This window comes from Leptopilina heterotoma, unplaced genomic scaffold, assembly GCF_015476425.1.
Source record: "Leptopilina heterotoma isolate Lh14 unplaced genomic scaffold, ASM1547642v1 Lhet_209, whole genome shotgun sequence".
NCBI lineage: Eukaryota > Metazoa > Arthropoda > Insecta > Hymenoptera > Figitidae > Leptopilina > Leptopilina heterotoma.
This window is the reverse complement of record NW_025110924.1, coordinates 910,378-932,859: the sequence shown is the minus strand read 5'-3', so window position 1 is coordinate 932,859 and position 22,482 is coordinate 910,378. Positions and strand designations below refer to the sequence as shown.

Below are 22,482 nucleotides of genomic sequence, written 5' to 3'. Positions count from 1 at the left end.
TAACTATTTTAATATTATTAATATGCTATAATTTAATAATTAAAAATTAATAATTGAAATTTAATAATTTAATAATTAATAATTTGATAATTGACTATTTAATAATTTTTTAATCTAATTTTCTTTGGCGTTTTTAGTTTTTTTCCAATTCGAGAATTTTGATAAGGACAGGTTTCAGAAAAATGAACAGAAATTTATTGTGAAAAACATTGAAAATATTTATTTCAATATCCATATCGTACATGAACAATACACACTGCGAATATATCTCTTAAATCTAAAACCCCAGTTGATAGGGCATGAAAATCGAATGTACATTTGGAATCGAGAAAATTCAGACACGGCAAACATCTTTTTTTTTATATTTTGTTTTTTTTCAGTAATTGAATAGAAATAGGAACTATTTTCAAACACCTAACTTTTGTCTCACTGTTTAGATACATCTTTTTTTTCACACAAATTTTTTTTTAAAGTAAAGATTTTTTTCAATTTTCCTTTTTTTGATAAAAAATATTCGCAAAAACCTTTTTCTGCAACAAATGCGATATTTTTTTACATATATATAGAAATTATTATCGAGGCACTTAACGCTTTATTCCACAAATACAATTCAATGTGGAATTTTTTCTTATTAAACATTTAAAAATTTTTTCTCTTAGGAATATTTTCGAAAAAAGGAACGAAGAAAAATCTTACAAGAAAAAAAATCTGTTTATATTTTTTTTTTGTTTTTTTTTTGTATTTTACTTATAAATGTAATCAAAATTAATTTATATCAATATTGTTTGAATATTGGAAGTTTCTGAAAAATTTCACTCTGATTTGAAAAGAAAAAAAAATGACTTTACAAAAACTGCTTGTCGAAGATTCTCGACTCGCAGATAATATTACACTTAGTGTGTCTGTACAAATCGAACGGACTATATGTATATAATATATAATATATATTTATTTCTTTATTTATATAAAAACAAACGAGGAAGGAGAAAATGCGTGATCCTTCCGCATGTAACATCGATAATAATAAACAGTCTTGTGTTGGGCTTGATAGGGCTGATCTTGACTTATGAAAAAGATTATCTTACTAAATCTTAATTAATATCTTCAAAGTGGGGAAAAAAAAGAAAGAAAAAAAAAAAGAAACGAGCATTTTACTCGCGATTAAATTAATATTGAAGATACCTGAAGAAAAATCACCCTTTGTTGTTTCTTTCTCTCTCTGAGCTTAAAATTTCAATGTGTAATATTTGTATCGCAAGTCCTATTATTAGTAATAGTAGTACCAATGATTTTGTGTTTGCTGGTCATCATGATCATCCCTAATCATTCGACACAGACGCTCCTTTCTTATATACGTATACAATTAATTAATAAATAATTCGAGTTACGCGCTATTATTAGTTTTTTTTTCGTCAAAAATTACTTTGTTACATCGTACATTTTTTTTCTCAATCGAAAACAATTTTTTTTTTCATATCACATATAATACATAATTATAGAATTGGGGATTTTAAATTCATCAGGTCGCTGGGGGTTTTTTTCGGCTCAGAATTTCGATCAGTATATTTAACATAAAATAAAAAAATATAATTAAAGTTTTGATATAAAAGAATAGAAGTAAATTTTCTTTTTCTGTAAATTAGAATACAGGAAAAATTAAACGAAGCGATTTTTTTTCAACTGATTGAAATTTAGAGGAAAAAAAATGAAAATCGAAGAGTAGAAAATTCAAACTAGAGACTATCTAAAAAAAATTTTTTTCGAGAAAGCATTTTTTGTTATCAAAAATTGTTTTTTGAAAATGGAACATCTTTTTTTTCTATTAGCGCCCTAACACTTTCAATCGTAGTCCATATATTCACATTATCGAAAAATACATTAATTTGAAAAAATATATATATATATTTATGAGAATAGTATAAATATGCGTGGGTACATAGATCATTTTGTGTGAGTTCTCTACATGTAATACATTCACTTAAAATAGGCATTTTTTTCTTAATACTTCGACTCTCGATTTAAATTTTTCAAAAAGGAAATTTTTGTTTTTTTGTAAGGGAAAACAAGAGAATTTGAAATTAAGCAAAGTGATAGAAAAGAATATTTGATTCGACTCCAGCAAGTGTGTTTTTTTTTTTTTTTTTTTTTGGAGTCGAATTAAAAAATGTTTTAAGGGTACCTGGCGGTGATGAGATAGCCGGTTGCGCGACGCAGTCTTTAAATGATTAGTCGAGAATAACTTAGACCAGCTAACGCGCTCTAATTCTAAACAGCTCGTAATCACAGTCGTAGAAACTTCCAAATTTCAAATGACAATGTACAATAAAACTACGACTCTGAAGACGTTTAGTACAGAATTTTTGAATCCTGAATAAAGCGATTTCATTCGATTGGTGATAGCGAACAAAAATTAACATTTACAAAAAAAGACGATATCATTACAAATATATAATTTACTTAAATATTAAAAGTCACATGGTCTTAAAAGCTAATTACGAAATTTGCCGGGTCAAAATCAGAATCGATTTTGAAAGAGAAAAAAACTCAGGATAATACTCCATTTTTTTCTTTATTATGCGTTTTTTTCTTTTCGATTCTATTTTGCTTTTTAGAAAAAGACGGGAAGAATCGAGAAATCGGAATTAATCACAGTTTTTTTTTTTAAAGAAGACTCGATTGGGGGAACAAAAAAATTCAGTCTACCCTGCCCGAAGGAATACGAGATCCTGAGCATCACGTTCAAAGGAGGTAATGTGCCTCGTTATAGAGGTGCATCTTTGGATAAGCTCTTGCGAAGTGACGCACATTATTTTTTTCCATTGATAATGATTCACTGTTGTCGTGAATCATTATTCGAGTTCAAGGACCCGCGACTTGGACACTGTTAATGACGTTTGTCGTTTGTCCACCGTTCACTTGGGGTACGACGTGATTCTCGCCACTCTTCCCCAGGCGAAGAATTGATTGTAGTGATGCAACTTCGGACGCTAAACGATCGAGCCTGCTTTTGACTTCCCTCTCGTTCTCGGGTACTGTTGGCACATTTGGCGTCCATTCGGCGCCAAGGGATATACCCGAGTCTCGCTCGTCACTTGAGCCCTCATTGTCCCAGGGTGGCGATGCTCTTGGTCCGGGTTCTTGTTTGATGCCCTGGAGTGCGAGGAGTGCACTCGCCGCGTCCTTGTCACCGATTCGTGATTTATGCCTCAATTTGTGGGGTAGGCAATTATTTGCGCCAACCATATTCTGTGGCACTGTCAATGAGGAGCTCTCGTCACCGCTGCCGGAGGAGAGTTCAAACGGCGATTGAGCGCGACGACCACGTGACAAGTTCAATGCACTTGATGTGTCAAAGTGATCGGCCGGATGTGTACTGTAGGGATATTGGAAGCTCTCGGTCTCTGGGTAGGCTGTCGCTTCCGGTACGTAGAGTTGAGCTGGCGACCTCGGTGACCTGGAACCGCTGACTGGCTGATGAATAACGGATGTGTGCACCGGACTTGGCGATCTCGTGTAAAGTAATGTTGTTGATGTGGATAATTTTCGTTTGAGAAGAGGTGGTTCAGTCGGTAGGGCGGCCAATACGTGCTCGGTGCTTATTACATTCTCGCCACAAATGCCAAATTTATCGCGAATCGCTTCCAATTGGGCTTTGAGAATGTGATTTTCTTTGCTTAATTCCATGACACGTTGCTCGAGGACCATGTCATTGAATCGTCTCTTTTCGCGGGAACGTTTTGCAGCTTCGTTATTGCGTCTACGACGATCCCAGTAACTGTCGTCTTTCTTATTGTCGGGAATGAATTCCCGTTGTTTACGCTGGGAGAAGAGTTCCTTGCGTAGATCGAAATTTGAATTGTAATTGTCGGAATGGGGATTTTGAGAATCGTGGTGTTGATGTTGCTGATGTTGTGGAAGATGTTGCATTGATTGTTGTGGATGGAGGGATTGTTGCTGTTGTTGTTGTTGTTGATGCTGCTGTTGTTGCTGAAGGGATGGCGATGTCCCGTGATGGGGATGCGTCATTGGAGGTAGAGGTCCATGAGGATCGTGGCCATGTCCACCATGACCCGAGTGTGGTATTGAATGGTTGGTCGGCATATTGCTGTTCAAGTACGCAATCTCACCATTGATGGGCGATCCACTCTGGCGGGTGACAAACTCTGCCACCATAATTTGCCTTCTTAGAACATCTGTAACAGAAACAAAAAAATTCTGTTAAAAAGGTAATTATATTTTCTATATTAAATAAAGAAACCAAACGAACCAATTCTCAAGTCATTTTCATTCAAAAACATAATTTTCCATTAAAGATTAATTAATCAATTGATCAATTAAATAATGTATTTATTTATTCACAAAAAATAACCTCTATTCTTTTTTTAATAACTTTATCTTTTGGTAAAGAAAAAAGAAAATTGTTAAAGTTTTTTTAGGTTATATTACAGCAACATATTAAAAACAACCTTGGTAATTGGTTCCTTCATCTTATTATTAATCACTAAAATTGTTATACGAATAGTATTTTATTTTCTGACAATTAGTCAAATATTTAAAACTCAATTTCAACATTTAGAAATAATTTAAATATAAATATTAACACAAAACGCACAAAACTTAAAAAACACAAATGCCAAATTGTCAACAAAAGTGAAGTTGTCTTTTAAACGAAATCGATTATGATTTAAATATCGAATTGTTAGGTCGTTCACTGCGCAGACAACTTCACATTGTTTCCTGTTCCGCCATTTTAGTTGCGGGTGTCACTCCGGAAAAACTCTCTTTATTTTTGTAATATTTATAAAATAATTAACAAAAAGAATAATAATAGGTATTGTGTGGAAGTGATATTAACAGTAAAATAAAAGTGTGGAAAAAGTAATCGTACCCGAAAAAGATATAATTGAAGGAATTAATCCAACTCCAAAACCACAGATTCAACTGCGGCAAATTTCAACGAAAGAACGAATCTCCAAATTTACGGAATATTTTCAATATTCGAAAAATCGACTAAAAACGAAATTGGCATTCTGTTTGCAGACGAAAATAATCTAAAGGTTAGTTTGAATAACATTTTCATTTTTAGGTTACGTTTGCATGTAAATTTTTTTCGCTACATTTAGTAAATTTTCTTAACTTTATTTATAAATCCAAAAATGTTCTCTAAATGGTAAAAATAACGAAAATTTGCCTAAAAAGTTAATTAAAAACCGTTAAAAACAATTGATATCGATCCAATATCGATTGTTTCGATTATATTCATTTGCTGTGTTCACTGCGCAGCCAACTTCACTCAGTTTCTGACTCCGCCATTTTAGTTGCGAGTGACGTCAAGTGACGCTCGTAAAAGTTTCTTTTCTCACGAAATATTAGTGAAATAATTAACAAAATGAATAATAATACAGTGTAAAAGTGCTAGTAATAGTAGAATAAAAGTGTAGAAAAAGTAATTGTACCCGAAAAAGATATAATTGAAGGCCAAAACAGTAAATCAGTCGAACTCCAAAACCACAGACTCAGCTGTGTGAGATAGAATTTCAACAAAGAATTTTCCTAATTTACGGAATCTTTTCACTAAATTAGAGTGAATTATCGATGAAAAGAAGACAAATCAACTAAAAAAGAAATAGGCGCACTATTTGCAGACAAAAATAATCTAAAGGTTAGTTTGAATAACATTCATTTTGAGGTTATGTTGGTATGGAATATTTTTCTTCTCAATTTAGCAAATTCTTCTAAATTCAATATATTTATTTACAAAAATGTTCTAAATGAATCCTTTCTAAAAAAAACGATTTAAAATAATTATATGAAAATTTGTCTAAAAATGAATAACAATTGATATCGATCCGTTGTCGATTCTTTCGATTATATCGATTGACTGTGTTCAGTGCGCAGCCAACTTCACACAGTTTTTGATTCCGCCATTTTTGTTGTGGGCGACGTTCCGAAAAGTCTGTTTACTCGCGCGTAATACTTGTAATATAATTAACAAAATGAATAATAATACAGTGTAAAAGTGCTAGTAATAGTAAAATAAAAGTGTAGAAAAAGTAATTGTACCCGAAAAAGATATAATTGAAGGCCAAAACAGTAAATCAATCGAAGTCGAAAACTCGGCTGTGTAATGGAATTTCGACACCAAACCGAATTTTCTAATTTATGGAAAATTTCCATTAAATATTCTAAATATTCCCAGCGAATTATTGAAAAAAAAAAGAAAATGGTTTAAGAACGAAGTTTTCAATTCGTTTACACAGGAAAATAATCTAAAGGTTAGTTTAAACATGTTCATTTTTAGGTTATGTTATCCAAATTTTTTTCTCTTTTAACAAATTCTCTCAACAGAATATATTTATATTCCAAGAAATTTTCAATGGAATGAAACAAAGAAGAAATTTTTATGTCCCAAAAAAATGTTTATAAAAATAACTTTTAATTGATAATAACCAAATCTAGTGACTGCGTAATAATAATTATTTTTAGAATTGATAACGAGTCTATTTTTTTTAAAACAATTGTTATCTTTAAATAACTCTCGAGATTTAAGTATACAAGAATGAACGGAAGTTTTTTCTTTCTCGAAAAAAAAATTGCAGTATCGTGAGTTTTCTATATATATTTATAAAATAGTCACATACTCCAAGATAGGAGAGAATTTAGAGAAAAATCTCGTCGGCGAAGTTAAACGATTTCAGAAATGCGACAATTCACCACTAAGAGAAACTCCAATGATCATTAATTACATTGATAGTTTATATAGGGAAGGACAATTGAAAGGATTTATTTCGTTTTCACGACTTTGCAGCAATACGACCATAAATGGAATATCACAAGATCATTCCTTTGAATTAACGAGAAGGACGTTCATTCTTCAAAATCAAGGAAGAAGGAAATTGTTAGTTCCTGGACGGAGATATCTCTCCAAGGTGTCGAGCTCTTAAAGGATAAATCGTCAAAGGATTTAAATTTGATAAAGGAAATTTAAATTCAGGTATTTTGCGTCATTTTAATTTGAAATGTACAATTTTTTGCAAATTTAGTCATTGATAGGAAAAATTATCCAATAGAAAAATTTGACTGTTTTTATAGTTTATTCTTTTTCAGTTCGAGTTTTCTTTCTAGGAGAGGAATAGAAATTTTTATCGCAAATCGAGTATAAATATAATCACGTCTCTTATGCAAGAAAGACGATCTCGTTCTCCCTTATTGTGAAATTCATATTTGTCACGTTCGAGAGTGTCTTATCGCTAATATATACACTTAAACTTCTTGATTTGCCTCGACACTTTTTCCGTCTAGATAAATCGATTGCTCGTATTGATAATTTCCATCGCACATTCGAATAGGCGTCTCATCATTGACTAGAGGGAAAATAGTAAATATTACGTAAACGATTAAACGTAGAAAATAAAATAGAGAATTTATCAAGTTTTCTCTATCGAAATAGTTGCGATTAAAATGAATCATCTATTTTACTCAAAAATCTGTCTCAATTTGCAAATTAAATTAAAATTTGCAAAAATTTGAATTTTTGCATTTTTTTCGATGATGATCAATTCTCTGTTTAAAAATGTAATTGGATGAATTATGATTTATTCATTGTGGATGAGTTTATATTGCAAAGATAGATTTGTAAATTTCTGAGTAAAAATGTGTGGATGGTTGCTGGGATGTATTTTATCGAGAAACATGAGGCACGTTATATAATATTCCACGTGCGCTTGCGCTTCCAAGAGCTGGCCACGTGCTTCGAAGTGAATGTCAGGCGGCATGAAAAGCCTCTCATCGTCATCATAAATACATTGACGTGCGTAAAACTCGCGGATTTCTCACGTGCTTCGGGAAAATGTGAATCAAACGTGTCACTTTGACCTCCAAGTTATTTTTTTTCTAACTGCAGGTGTCTTATTTTATTTATTTTTATGTATTTTTATTTTTTCACTATTTGTATTTTTATTCTTTTTTTACTATTTGTATTTTTATTCTTTTTTACTATGTATTTGTATTTTTATTCTTTTTTACTATTTGTATTTTTATTCTTTCTTACTATTTGTATTTTTATTCTTTTTTACTATTTCTATTTTTATTCTTTTTTACTTTTCTTATTTGTAAAAATAAATAAAAATAATGCATTTGCATTATTTTTCTTATTTTTTTGATTTCGATTACGTAATTAGACATTATGATTCTATTATGCAGTAGTAGAAAAAAAATAGTCATTGAAATTCTGATTCACTTGTTGATGAGTAACAGTTGCTTTTTTGCAATTATTATAGTAAGTTTCGTAGAAAACAAATGGAAACGTTTGCCAGCGTTGATCTAGGTCACGTATACTCAATTATACAATTTTTTTTCTCTATCATTCTGCCTCATCATATGAAAGAGTATTATTTTTTTTTATTAGTCAACGCTCGTTTCTTTCGGAAAATAGAATAAAAAAAATTCCACCAAATGGATTTGTTCCAAAAAAAGTAATTTTATATTTCCGACGCAAAATAAATTATTTTGCGATGTAAAACACTTGCAATATATAGAATAAGAAGTGGTTGTTTACAAATTTTGATAGTTGTGTAATATTTCTATTTTTAATATATTAGGGAATTTACTCTCCACGTGGCGGAAGATTGCTTGTAATTATTTTTTTTTTTTGAATTCTGATTTGAAATTCAAAATTATAATTCGAGTCTTTTTTTTCTGATAGTATCTAAGAAGTGTATTGTTTCTTTTTGCGGGAGAGAGAGAAGGAAAAAACAAAACAAATTCTGCAGAAGATAACGTAATCATCTGCTTACCAGAGCAGAAAATGAAGCTTCTTTAAAAGACTTGACTAGCATTTGTAGAGTTTCTATATTTAAACTGCATTACGCTCATTAGACAGACAATTTTCTCGTGGCTGAAGAAAGTGAAAGGGTTGAGAAGAAAGCGACTGAGGAATATAATAACCCTTTCGTAGATCATCATTTGCGCTCAGTAGACCGTCAAAAATTCCGTCCAATTTTATTTATTGAAATTAATGCTCAAAAGGGAAAATTCTTTTTTTCGTTTCGAATTTTTAAATAATGGAAATTTTTATTTTTAATATTTGGAAATATTTTCCAAAGGGATAAAATTAAAAAAATCAAACTCGATTCAACAGTTTTTTGCAAATTTACAAAAAAAAATTATTTTTTACAATATTAAAATTAATTTTCAAAATTGTTGAAACGTTCGATATTTTTATTTTTTAATTTATTTCTCGAAGAATTTGAAAGTCTTTAAATATAGAAAAGAAGAATTGTTAAAAATCTGATTTTTCCGTCTTCATCGAAAAATAAGAAGAATTCTTTTTTTGATTGAATCCGATATTTTTCGAGAGGGGGAAGCCCTATGAGTTTTTTAAATAATAATACCTATGAAAATAAAGAAAGTCGGAGGGTGATCAATACAAATCGTGGGGATATTTTTAGATTCATTTAAGTAGAGGAGTTTCTCCTAAGGGTGACCGACCGACGACGAAGTTCTCGGAATAGAATTACAGTGAGCAAGATCACTATATGTTTTCTTATGAGTCACTATATAGCACTTAGCAGTTAAACATTCCCGTGAGTTTATTACCGCTTACGAGTCACAATATATAGAGAAAATACCTGCACGAAAATGGTTATATATATGAAATCATTTCTTTATACATCCGCTTATGACTTTATATTGAGGAAGTGAATGCACAATCGAAATAATATCTATATATGACGTTTTCCTCCTTTCATGATTGTTTTTTAATTGTCAAAAAAATTTCGAAAAAGAAAAATCTGATTACGTTCAAGATACTTTTATTGTTTTCCGTTTTCTTCTTCTTATTATTTTTATTATTACTATTATTTATTGCTATTTTTTATTACTATTTATTATTATTATTACTATTATTATTAATTTCTTCTCAAAAAAATTAATAAGTATTTCCTTTGTTAAAACAATTTTGTTTGTTTGGAAAAAAATAGTAAAAATATTAATAAAAATAATAAAAGTTAAAATTATAATTATAATTATAATAATAGTGATTAAATGAAGTAACATTGAAGCAATTATTGCGATAATTTTGCAAGAAGAAAAAAAAGGAGAAGAAGAAGATGAAAAAGGAAATTGAAAAAAGAATTTTGAGAAAATGAGAAGGGAAGTGTGCTAATCGATATGGAGGTCATTACAATAGTTACTTTTCTGTGTGTATTATGCTTATGAAAATTCTAAAAGAACCTTTCAAATATACGCAATATTGTGTAATTATGTCAATGTGAAATTATATACATATTGTGTTTGCAAAAATCGTCAACGGAAAACTTATCTAAAGAAAAGCTGCGCGTTATAATATTATATGTAACATTGAATAATTTTATTGACAAAGAAAAAAATTGTACAAATTTGAAAGATTACATAATCAACAACCAGTATTGAAATATTGTAAATACTTAAGTAAGAAAAAAAAATTGATTGATGATAAATCACAAGTCTGTCTGATAGAATAAATAATATCAATTGGAAAAAAAAGAACTTTAATTTGCGCAATATTGTGTAATTTGAAAGCTCTCGGGCTTGTATATAACTTTTTATATACATACATATAGCGTTTGAATTCATTGGAAAATAAGTATAATAATATTAAATTCAAATACGTGCAACATTGTGTAATAATCATGTATGATTTGACGCTTTTTGTAAAAAGAGTGTTTCTCCAACACTTGCTCTGAAAGGAGTACTTTTCTTGGTAGAAAAGTGTGGCGAAAGTAGAACTTTTCTCAACTGCTCTAAAGAGCGTGGCGAAAGTAAATTCAGCGTGGTGAAAGTAATTTTTAGCGTGGCGAAAGTAAATTTGGCGTGGCGAAAGTAAATCATGTACTATTTTTTGTAAATAATTTCTCTTTCTTGGAATTTTAATTTTTCGTATTTTTCTTTGGCTGGGATTTTTATTTTTCGTGGTATTCTTTCGCTCGAATTTTTATTTTTCTTATTTTTCGCTTTTACTGGTATTTTAATTTTTCGTATTTTTCTTTTATTGGGATTTTAATTTTTCGTAGTTTTTTTTCTCTGGAATTGTAATTTTTCGTAGTTTTCTTTCGCTGTTTTTTGATTGTTTGTTTGTGCTGTTGAAATGTCGAATTGTTTATTTCTCACTGGAAATTTTAATTTTTATTCTTTGAATTTAATTAATTCGTTTATTTGGAATTAATTTTTTTAATTGATTCGTTTATTTAGAATTAATTTTTTTAATTAATTCGTTTATTTAGAATTCATTTTTTTAATTAATTCGTTTATTTGGAATTAATTTTTTTAATTAATTCGTTTACATGAAATTAATTTTTTAAATTAATTTGTTAATACTTTGAATATTAATGCAAAAGAAAAATTTAATATTTCTCTATGCACTTGGAGAGGAAAAATTGCATAAGAAAGGAGGAAAGTGTCATTTTTCGCGAGAGAAAAATTTTTTATTTGAGAAACTTTTTCCTGGTGAATAAAATATGAATTGCTTCTTGTCACTGTTCTTTTTTTCCAAAAAAAAGGAAAGAAAAAGTAGAACAAAATAGATAAAGTTCCCGCCTTTTTGAGATAATAAAGTTCGCGCATTTGAATTTTCTCTGGCTCTTAAACTGAAATTATTTTTATATTTAAAATAATTCGAATGGAATAATTTTGCATTATAAGAGAAATAAAAATTATTATTATATGCATTTATTAAATTAATTATTTGCCGGGGAAATTCCAACATTAATAAACCAGACTCGTTGGGCTATCGATCGGATGGTTTTAAACGTTATAAGTCGTGTGTTCGACGTCAAAAATGACAAATCGTATATGGCAGATGACGCAGGTAGTGAGAGAGAAAGAGAGAGAGATTTGCCGTGATTATCGGCCACGTGACAATCCTCTCAAGTTTTATTATATTACACAAAAGGGATATATTACGTTTGGAAATGTTAAACATTTTCATACGCAATTATATTCTTTCTCGAATATTCTCTGAGTGGAAATAATTCATATATACCTTTATTCGCAAGTTTTTTGAGAAAAATGAAAAATTTACTTTGGAAACATTTATTTCGGAAGAATTACTATAAAAATTACTACAAAAGAATTATAAAAAAATTGCTGCAAAAAAACTACTTTGAAAAAATAATGTTAAAAAATTAATTTTGTAATCAGAGAGAATATTTTGAAATTAATAATTATGAACGTAATCAGTGATAATGTATGATTGGATGTTGTAATATAAAATGTAGTACGTTTCAATTTCAATGACACGTGAACGCTTGTTATATGTATATAATATGCAAATTGACAAAAGCAATCGACACGTTCATAAATATTTTATAAAACACTATTACAACAATGGTGTTTTAGTGTTCTTGGGTAGAAATTTTTTCCTTTTTTTTGTATTTTTCTTTCTTTTTTTTGTGACACTTTTCGCATTGTATGTAAAATCTATATTTATTTTGAAATCATTGTGTGAACATGTCTATCTAACATAGTAGCAAAAATGGTACATGTTCATATCACTCGTGTGCACGTGTTTAAAACTATCATTGCACAATGTCGCAAATAATGCACGTGGCCGCTGCTAAGACAGGTTTTTTGCGTCGTTTTCTTCCCCCTCCCCTTTTTGTCAGAGTTGCAAAATATTTTTTTCGAAATTTTTAAAAATATTATTGAAAATAAAAATGTATTTGTATTCAATAAATACAAAATTGCTATAAAAATTTTAAATAAAATATAATAAAACTAACTATAAAAGTATAAAAACTTGTTACTACAAAACTGTAAAATTTATATTAAAATTACTATAAAATTGGAAATAAAATTACTATAAAGATTATAATAAAGTTACTATTAAATTTTAATAAAGTCACTATTTAATTTTAACAAAGTTACTATTAAATTTTAACAAAGTTACCATTAAATTTGAATAAAGTTACTATTAAATTACTGTAAAATTTAATATAAAATTTCTGTAAAATAATTCCTGTAGTAATTAGTACAAATTTTTACTAATTTAAATTGGAAGACGAATTTTCACGTTCTTTGATTTATATACAGAATATTCTTTGTTTCTTCGCTGTGAGAGTTCATGAAAAGCTTTTAGTACAATAATTTTGTCAAGTCTGTGACAACTTTGTGAGTCCGATTAGTGATATAATGAAAACGAGCTTCTTCATTTCGTGTGAGAGTGTGTTATATTTAAAAAAAAGAAAAAAAAACAAAAAATAGGAAAAAAAGTAAGAAAAAAACGACTTATTTATGAGTGTGTGCGTGCAAACTTTGCGAGCACGTGCCAAACTCACACGTGCCTCTAGATTGCCCCGTGCGCAAGAAAATAAATATAAAGAAGTCACATTAAAAGAAACTCTTATCTGACTTGCAAATCTTATAAAATATATATTTATTCCAAATCTAACTGGTTTAATTTCGAACTTTAATTTCGATGAAATTTTCACCGTAAAACGTCGCGAGTAACTAAATTATTTATTTCTATCTTCGATTCGAAAAAATTGCTGTAACTAAATTATTTATTTCTACCTACGATTCGAAAAGAATTGCGAAAATATTTTTATTGTAAAGTTGCTTTATATATTTTGTTTTTAATTTCATTTCAATTTTATTTCAATTCCACTTTCGTTTAATATTAATTTAATTTTAATTTTATTTCAAGTTTATTTTAATTTCACTTCATTAATTCAGTTTAAATATAGATTTTATTGAAAAAATTGGATTTATTGCTCTACGTGTATTAATATTGAGAAATTGAATTCAAATTTGTATTAATATTGAGTTAATTTATTTTTGTTTCAGAGGAATAAAAATGTCGGTGACGGGAATCGAACGCTATGCATGTACCCGTCAGGTTGGTGCCTTAATCCACGCAGCTACTGTCTATCTTCAAGTGCAAGAATTTGTGGTGAGTTTCGCAACGCCTAATGAGTGAGTCTTTGAATTCCTATAAAGCCTCTAAATCTGAATTAAAGAAAAATTTAATAATAAACGAGTAATAAAATAATAGACCATAATAAATAATAAATAGTAAATAATAAATACCAAAAAAAGAAATAATAAAATAATAGGTAAATAAATAAACAGTAAAAAAATTTAGTAAAAATTTCCACTGATTCGAGTAATTGAAAAAAATCCCAATAAATAAAGTAATTAAGTTCTACTGTAAAAAAATAGAAAATAAAATTAAAATAAAAAATAAACTAAATAATAGTAATAACAAAAAATAGTGAATATTTTAGTGAATATTTTTATGGCTCAATTTTCCATAATTCAGATCTAGAGTCAAGACTATGAAAATTTTATTTATAATTTAGTTATTTATTTATGCATCAGTTTAGTTAACAATTTAGCGAAAGTAAATTCCATCTCAAAATTGCGAGATTAATGAAATAATAAAGAATCCCGAGTTAAAAAACTCTTTGCGATTGCAACTAACAAAAAAGTAAATTTATAAAATTCAGGGAGTGTTAATTTGCGATAATTCAGAGATTAGAATTTCTTTCTGTACAAACTGTTTTGTGTTCCACTTATGCAACTGTTTATAATTATATAGTTGGAAGCTGGCTTGAAAGTATAATGTTCGAAAAGATGTATAAAGAGAGAGAGAGAGAGAGAAAGAGAGAGAAAAGTGTATTTGCATCGATTATTTATACATATATTGACGTGAGGGAATAATAAAATAGCCTGTAATAATAATAAATGAACACAATGGAGCAATAATGAATTTTATGAATTTTATTGATAACAGCAACTAGAACGGTATATTTGAAATTAGATCGACAATTTTCTATTGTGAGGGCACTATTCCGTTATCGGGATGCTGTAAATATTATATCAAGATCCTGATATTCAAGATATTTGAGTGCCCTCCTCCTTCTCACGTCGGCTTCATAAAGTTTCAAGTGCGTTATATATGTTGAACAAAGTGTTACTGATACTGGTTTTATATATATGAGATATACGTAATAGAACAGTTAACGGTGACTACCGAGAGATAAGAAGAAAGAGAGAGACACAGAGGAACACTTGAACGCGATGCATGCGTTACATGTTTGTTTTGTTCCACTTAGATGAGTGTATTACGTTATGTAACGGTGTTTACGAGTCTGTAACTGTATACGAAATTCCATAAAGTAGCAATGTTGATTTTAGTTTATTATTTAATTTTGGTTCTTGGTAATGAGAAACGGAATTTGCTGATCAATTCTTGGACTATTAGAATTTATAGAATTTTATAGAATCGCTTAGTTGTCATTTTTTTATTTGATTTTTATTTACGAATTTTAATTACAACTTTAATTTACTCATTTTTATTTTCAACTTTTTATTTATTTTTTGTTGTTTTATTTATTTTTAAGTTTTTACTTACGAATTTTTATTTATCATTTTTAATTTGATAATTTTTATTTATATATGAGTTTTTAATTATAAATTTTATTTTATTTTTAATTACGAATTTTCAAATATTAATTAACGAATTGTAAAATCCAATTTTTAATTTCTGAATTTACAAATTAATAATTATTAATAATTTTTTACAAATTATTAATTTACAAATTTAATTTAAAAATTCTAATTTATTTAAAAATTTTAATTTTCTATTATACAAATTGTAATCTATTTTAATTTGTAAATTTACAAATTATTAAATAACAAATTTAATTTTCCAATTTTAATTTATTTAAAATTCAATTTATTTAAAATTTAATTTATTTATAATTCAATTTATTGACAATTTAATTTATTTAATAAAAAATTCAATTTATAAATTTTAAGTTACAAATTTACAAATTTTAATGTAAAAATGTTATTCATTATCTTTTAATTTGTAAATTTACAAACGTTATAATTATAATTTTAATTCAAAAATTTTCAAATTTGAACTTACAAAGTGTAAATTGCAAGTTTCAATTTGTAAATTTACAAATTTTAATTTACAATGTTGCAAATTGCCAAGTTTTAACCTTTAAAGTGTAAATTTCAAGTTTTAATTTATAAATTTACAAATTTTAATTCAAGAATTCACAAATTTACAAATTTTATTGTACAAAGCGTAAATTCCAAAGCCTAATTTGTAAATTAAATTCATAAATTTAAAGTTACGAATTTACAAATTTACAAATTTACAATTTTTAAATTTTAATTCATAAGTTTTAATTTACAAATGTAAATTCCATATTTTAACATTTTTAACATACAATTTTTAATTTATTTAGTATTTGAATTGAAAACAATAAATTCTAAATTTTAATTAAAACATTTTTAATTATTCATTAAAATTTTACTTTTTACTTCAAAGTAGACAATTATTTCTATATTCTACATGAATATAATTTATAATTAATGAAACTTAATGTAATTAACTCTAAATGCAATTAAAAAACAATTGAATAACCATTTTTTGAGAGAGAATTAATATACAGAAAGGATGAGAGAAATGCTTTGTGTTCATTAATCCAAATATTTAGTGTTTTGATTGTCAAAGCTAAAAATGACGCAATATGTGACGCGCTCGTATAAGCAAAGAGAAATAGAGAAAGGGAGAGAGAGAGAGAAAAGATAAATATGAGAAGTGTCATTCATATCAGACTCTATGCACGCATAGATAGTGCACGTGTATATAGTGCATTGTGCAACAATGTGTCACGTATCGCTATTAAAAAGTGTCTCATATTTTCGTCGAATGAAGATGCGCTTTTATATATTTAATATACGTTTATAATAATCCATTGACACATTATGATTCATCTTCCGAAAAATAATTTTTCCTTTTCGAAAATTAAAATTAATAAAAATTCCCAGAATGAATATGAGGAAAGTATTAAATTTTATTACCGGGATTTTTTTTTAATTTACTCTCTAAATTTAAATTTGTAAAAATGCTTACTGATTTGAATTAGTGACAGACTTTTTGCTTTTTAATTATAGTAAATTTTACATTCCTGAAGTTAGCGTCGACGCTCAAAGTCGAAAAGTATTATTTGAGGTTTTTAGAGATGAAAATGGCATTTATTTCCCTAGGGAGTTAAAAAACATTTTTCGACGCTTATCATCGATGCCAACTTCAGGAACGTTAAATTTTACTAATAAATTAGTAGGAGTTGCTATTTATTTGTAAAATTTACTAATTCAAATTTAGGGAGTATACTTTTGCTTTTTATTACAAGCAATAATTTTTTAAAATGTTTAAATCTGTAAAAAATTTAATTTATTTGAACATTCTGAATGTATTTGAAAATCACAACAACAATAATAATTTTTTAAATCTTTTTGTTTATATTTTATAAAATAGACGGGCCCTAAAAGTAATTATTACAGTTATAATAATATTAGTAATAATAATAATAATAATAATAATAATAATAATAATAATAATAATAATAATAATAATAATTATTATTATTGTAATAATTATAATAATTATAATAATAGTTATTATTGTTGTTATTATAAAATAATAGTTGTTTCTTGTGAGTTTATAATGAGGGGGAAAAAAAGAGTTGGTGTGTGTCACCAGCAGAGATGATAGTAGTGATTACGTTGAAGATGTAATTTTTAAAGGATAATTCAAGTGCGAATGACATAATATAAGTATAAGACCGTCGTGCCCTTCGCTTTGAATTCACTCGTTTTATTACGCATATATATATATACCGTTTTTACTTTGCGAGGTTGAAAGAGTTCTGCAAATTAGGCCGTGGCCCACTTTTATGCATAACGATAGATAGTCTAGCGGCGAAGAAGTGTGGGAGGGAACCAAGAGTTTCAAAAGAGGGGACACTTTTATTTTAACGTTGAAAGTAGGGTGGGGGGGAAGGGGAAAATGAAAAAAAGAAAGATTCCTCTCTCTTCATCCAATTTAGAATAATCGATACAAATAATACCAATCATCTCCTTTCTATAATACAGGTATTCAGAGATTTCTGTAAACAAAAAGGAAAACCAAACAGAAAAGAAAGAAAATACTTGAAAGTAGTCAATTTTTAAATTTTTTTCTGATTTGTTAGAAATTATAATTTACAATATTTTATTATAATTTCGTATATTATGTTGAGATAAGAATATATCTTGAAAATTTAATTTACTGTTTTTGAAATCATGTAATATGTATAAGACATTGTTGAGTCTGTAACAGTCATTCATAAAGGCAATATAATCTTATCTGATGAAGATTAATTTTCAGTGTTACATAACTCTATATTATAGATCTGAATTCCTAAACATCTAAGAAATTTTTTTCCCAAAAAAAAAATTTACCAACAATTCCCCCAGGAGTAATAAATTTTCTATATTTACAATAATCAGGAAGTAGTTTTGATAGAAAAGGAGAAAAAAAATAATATTTATTTTGAATTTATTAATATTCTTTACAGCGATGAATTAGAAGTCTAAATTTATGGAAAAATCTTTCTTTAAAAAATGACGCGAGAATTTCGATTGATAATAGTTGCGTTTCCGCGGCCTCGAATGACGTAATTATTTCTTTATAACACATCAGGTATGTCGCAAGAAGCCTTCTTGCTCTAAGTGCCAGTAACCTTCTCTCCCTCTCTCTCTCACTCTCGCATTTTCGATTTTCAAAGATCTCATCTCGACAACATATGCACGTTTTTCCGGCGAAAACTTGTTTTTGTTGCCGGTTTCGTTTGGGAAAATTGTGTAAATATTTTCGTAATAAATTTTTATTTGGGGTAATTTGCGCTCTGTGTGTATTAAATTATTAATACCAATGAATTTGAATATAAATTTGTAATGATTTTATTTTGATTTCAGAGAAAAAAATTTCGGTGACGGGATTCGAACGCAACGGATGTACTCGACGGTTGGTGCCTTAGTCCGCGTGGCTAGTGTCTACCTTCAAGTGTTACAATGAAGTGGTGAGTTTCGCAACGCCTAATGAGTGAGTTTTTGAATTTCTATGAATTCGAATCAATTTTTTTTAAATTTAGATTAATTGAAATTAAGTTAAATTAAGTCTAAAAAAAAAAATGTTGAGCCAAATAAAAGAAGAAAAGCAAAAAAATATGAGAAGCAATCGTATTAGTATCTACTGCTTACGATTCTATATAAAATATTACAAAAGCGATACTTGAACCAACAGCTGACGGTTCTGACAGTGCAGTTTGCATATTATAAGTATGTTGCATTTATAGAAAAATTAAAATCTCAATAGTTTTTCTTTATATATTTTTATAAATGAAACAAAATGCCCCAATCACTTGTAAACAAGTGTTGGCTAAGTATGATTAACTCGATTGCGTCAAGAAATATATAGGTACATATATTCCAGAGTTATTCTTGCGTCATTCTAGATACAAGAATCTATATAGATCTACCGGTAATTCTCAATTTTTTCTTTTTGTTTTTAAACAATTTCTATTGTTTAATGATATTGTTTACTTGTTTTAACATATTCGTTTTCTTTTTGATCCTAAAAAACAAATTAGAGGGTAAAAATATTATTGAACGTTGACTAATAAAACAATAATTACACTTCAAGAAAAACACGTCATCGCGCACAATTTTGTTTATCGAAAATATTTCCATCGAACTCTTATCACGTTTCTTTAATTAAACTCCGTTGATTTTCATTCATTTATGTTTTTAAAAAAAAGACGGTTGCTTTTCCCGATTTTTGTTCTCGGTTCAGGGACAGAATAAAGGTGCAAATTTTTAGTGTTGATAAAATAAATCAAGTTAATAATTTTGTGAAAAATTGAAATATAAATACTTTTATTAATTACAATAATAATTACAATTAAATTTATTAAATTATTAAATTTATTTAACTGAATTTAAAATAAATTTATTGAATTTATTTAACTGAATTTAATTGAAGTTTATGAAATTTATTTATTTCAATTGAATTACAATTAAATATAGTTCTACTTCATTTATTTTGAAATCGGGTTTGATAATATTGGCTTTTAAAAAAAATTTACGTGATCTAAATAATATAATTTTTGTACAATATTTATTAAAATTGTTTCATTTCATTTTATTTATTTATAAAACTTTATAGTTTAAATAAATGTCATTTGTTGACTCATCACTGACCGAGATTCAATTATATTTGAGCGATTAATGTGTCAGTTTTTTAGTGATACTAATCTTTATTATAATAATAAAAAATGGAAAAAAACAATAAAATAATTAAAAGTACGTGAAGAGTGAGTGAAAGAAACGTGATAAAATGTTTAAACAAGTTTGGAAAATTTAAATCTTGATTTTTAAATGTAATGTAAATCATGATTTTAAAGAAAAAGGAGATAATTTTCATTTGATTTATTTTATTTTTTTTATATCATTGAGAAAAAAATATTATTTCTTTTTCTTCGCATAAAATCAAATTACCAATTGCTAAATCGTTTATTACAGTAACAATTCTTGAAAATCGCATGAACCAACCAAAGTTTTCATAAACTTTTCGAATACCGGGAAATATATATATGTGTGATGACGAACTAATTGCATATTCGACATATTTTTGTCATTATAATGCAATAATAGTTACCTATCGTGAAATTAATATATATACGATACCGAGAATTAATGGCTGCTAAAAAAAAGTGTTTGAAATTTGAATCAGAGAGAAAGACCGGAAATTTGAAGCGAAAGGAACAGAAGTTATAAATATTTTTATAAAAACGTGGAAAATAAAAAGATTTATCGCCTTTTTGATAGGATTTGTTTTCATTAATTCGGAAATTAAAATGGAAATCGAAAATTCGTGTTATTGACAGAATTTATTAATTTTAAGGAAATTTAATTAACAAAAAAAAATATTTAATAATGAAACGAAAATTTGTGTTATTGACGGAGTTATTAGACTATAAGGAAATTTAATTTTAAAAAAATAATTATGAACTATTTTGTTAACCATTTTTTAAATTTTTTAAGATTTCTAACAATTTTTAACATTTGTTTATCATTTTTGGTTATTTTTAACTAAATGATTAAAATAATGATTGAGATTAAAAAAATTATTAACAAAATGATTACAGTAATTTTCCCAATAATCATTTCTTTAAAGTTTTGAACTTTTGAATAACCGATGATTTTTTTGTCACTTCGGTAATTTTTTATTTTGTTACAAAAATTATTGTTTTTATACTAAAAGTTCAAAACTGTAGAGAATTCAATAATTTTCGATATTTACTTTCAAATTTTGCATGAGTTTTTTAAAAGTAAGAAAAATATTTTGAATAAGTTTAGGTGGAAATAATTTTAATTGCAATTAAAAATAATTATTAGAGAAATTAAAATTTCTTCCTCGTATCTTCATGAGAAATTTTATCTTTGTTAAAATCCAAAAATGATAAGTTTTGACTTTTCATATAGAAATTAAAAAAAAAAAATTCTTGATTTGAGAAAAAATAAACTTCCTATAGTCACGTGTCGAACCGGCATATTTCAAAACTCGCGGCTTCAAGACACCAAAAAAATAAAAAAGAATCGAGCGTCAAAATCCAAAAATTTAAAATTAATGTGAGTTAATTTATCCAGACTCACCAATTTTGAAAGGTTCCTTTAAGCACGACTTCACAAAAGAACTGGAATCCACTTTTGCGAATTACTACCAGTTCCCAAAGTATTTGTAAAAAAGTAGAGTTTTTCGGAAACAAAAAAATATTCACTTAATTCACTCAAAGAATCAAAATCTCAGAGGAAACTTTTTCTTTTCGAAATCCAATAGAAGAAAAGAAAAATCACAGTTTTTTTTTATTTCTCCCGTTTCTTTATAATCGAAAATGATGCAGTAGAGCTGCGGACACTTCCTCTGTTAGGGTTCAATGTTTTGCACTTGACCCTGGTCCTCAGTGTAGAAAAATTCTTCTCATATTCCCAGATGAAAAAAACCAAAAAAGGGAAAAAATTTAATCCAAAATAAAGTTTTATCCACTTTTGGTTTTAAGGGATGCTGTGTGGCGATGATTGAATTGTACCGATAGAATTGTTACAACACTTTGAAGATGAAAAAAAAAAAGATTAATATATATGTATATATAACTTGGCGTATTACTTTGCCTCAACTTTGTTGAGAGGGAAATTGAAAAAAACACAACCGCTCGGTACAATGTCGCGCTTGGAACTGAAACTGAACTGAAATCGTGCTGCCGACTTCGTCTTGGCCCCAATGTCGTCTGACTTGGGGTTTGATGAAGGGAAGGCCTGTGTATTGGACGCTGCTCGGTGTTCTTTCAAATCTGTGTTGGCTTTCATGTTCACTGCCTTTCTCTGATAGTGTGTTTTTGTATTTTCTGTCTGTGTGCATTCTGCTTGTTTGTATGTAACGGTGTTTTATGTGTTCAGGATCATGGTATGAGTGGGAATTGTGTGTGTGTGTGTGTGTTTCGATGGCACGTAGGTGGGTGGACAAAATAGTGGGGGCAATACTCGAGTAGTCAGGTGGGGGAGTTTATGCCCCTCCAACATTAAACCGCGGTTCTCTTTTGCGTC

General features: G+C 27.9%; 2 protein-coding genes across 7 annotated transcripts in view; one reads left to right on the top strand and one right to left on the bottom strand.

Annotated features, from left to right (window-relative positions):
* Positions 1-193: 193 nt before the first annotated feature.
* LOC122501404 (transcription activator MSS11) lies at positions 194-22,137 on the bottom strand. The gene is made up of 2 exons (XM_043610832.1): positions 21,535-22,137; positions 194-4,193 (listed from the first exon to the last, which is right to left on the bottom strand). Exon 2 carries the CDS (start codon positions 4,171-4,173, stop codon positions 2,860-2,862), a length of 1,314 nt encoding a protein of 437 aa, XP_043466767.1. The 5' UTR covers positions 4,174-4,193; positions 21,535-22,137; the 3' UTR covers positions 194-2,859.
* Positions 4,436-22,482, top strand: part of LOC122501406 (caveolin-3-like) — a 278,146-nt gene continuing 260,099 nt past the window's right edge. The window contains exons 1-4 of one of the 6 annotated variants that reach the window (XM_043610836.1): positions 5,767-6,275; positions 6,809-6,994; positions 13,822-13,927; positions 18,796-18,899. The gene's annotated coding sequence lies outside the window, so the exon portion shown is untranslated. Of the gene's footprint in view, positions 5,663-5,766; positions 6,276-6,472; positions 6,995-13,821; positions 13,951-18,795; positions 18,900-22,482 lie in introns of those variants that run through there. The other 5 variants (XM_043610839.1, XM_043610835.1, XM_043610838.1 and 2 more) reach the window with 5 other exon arrangements.

What these genes read in the sequence shown, in the direction of transcription:
- LOC122501404 (XM_043610832.1), bottom strand. Translation starts at nt 4,173, where the DNA reads ATGGTGGCAGAGTTTGTCACCCGCCAGAGTGGATCGCCCATCAATGGT.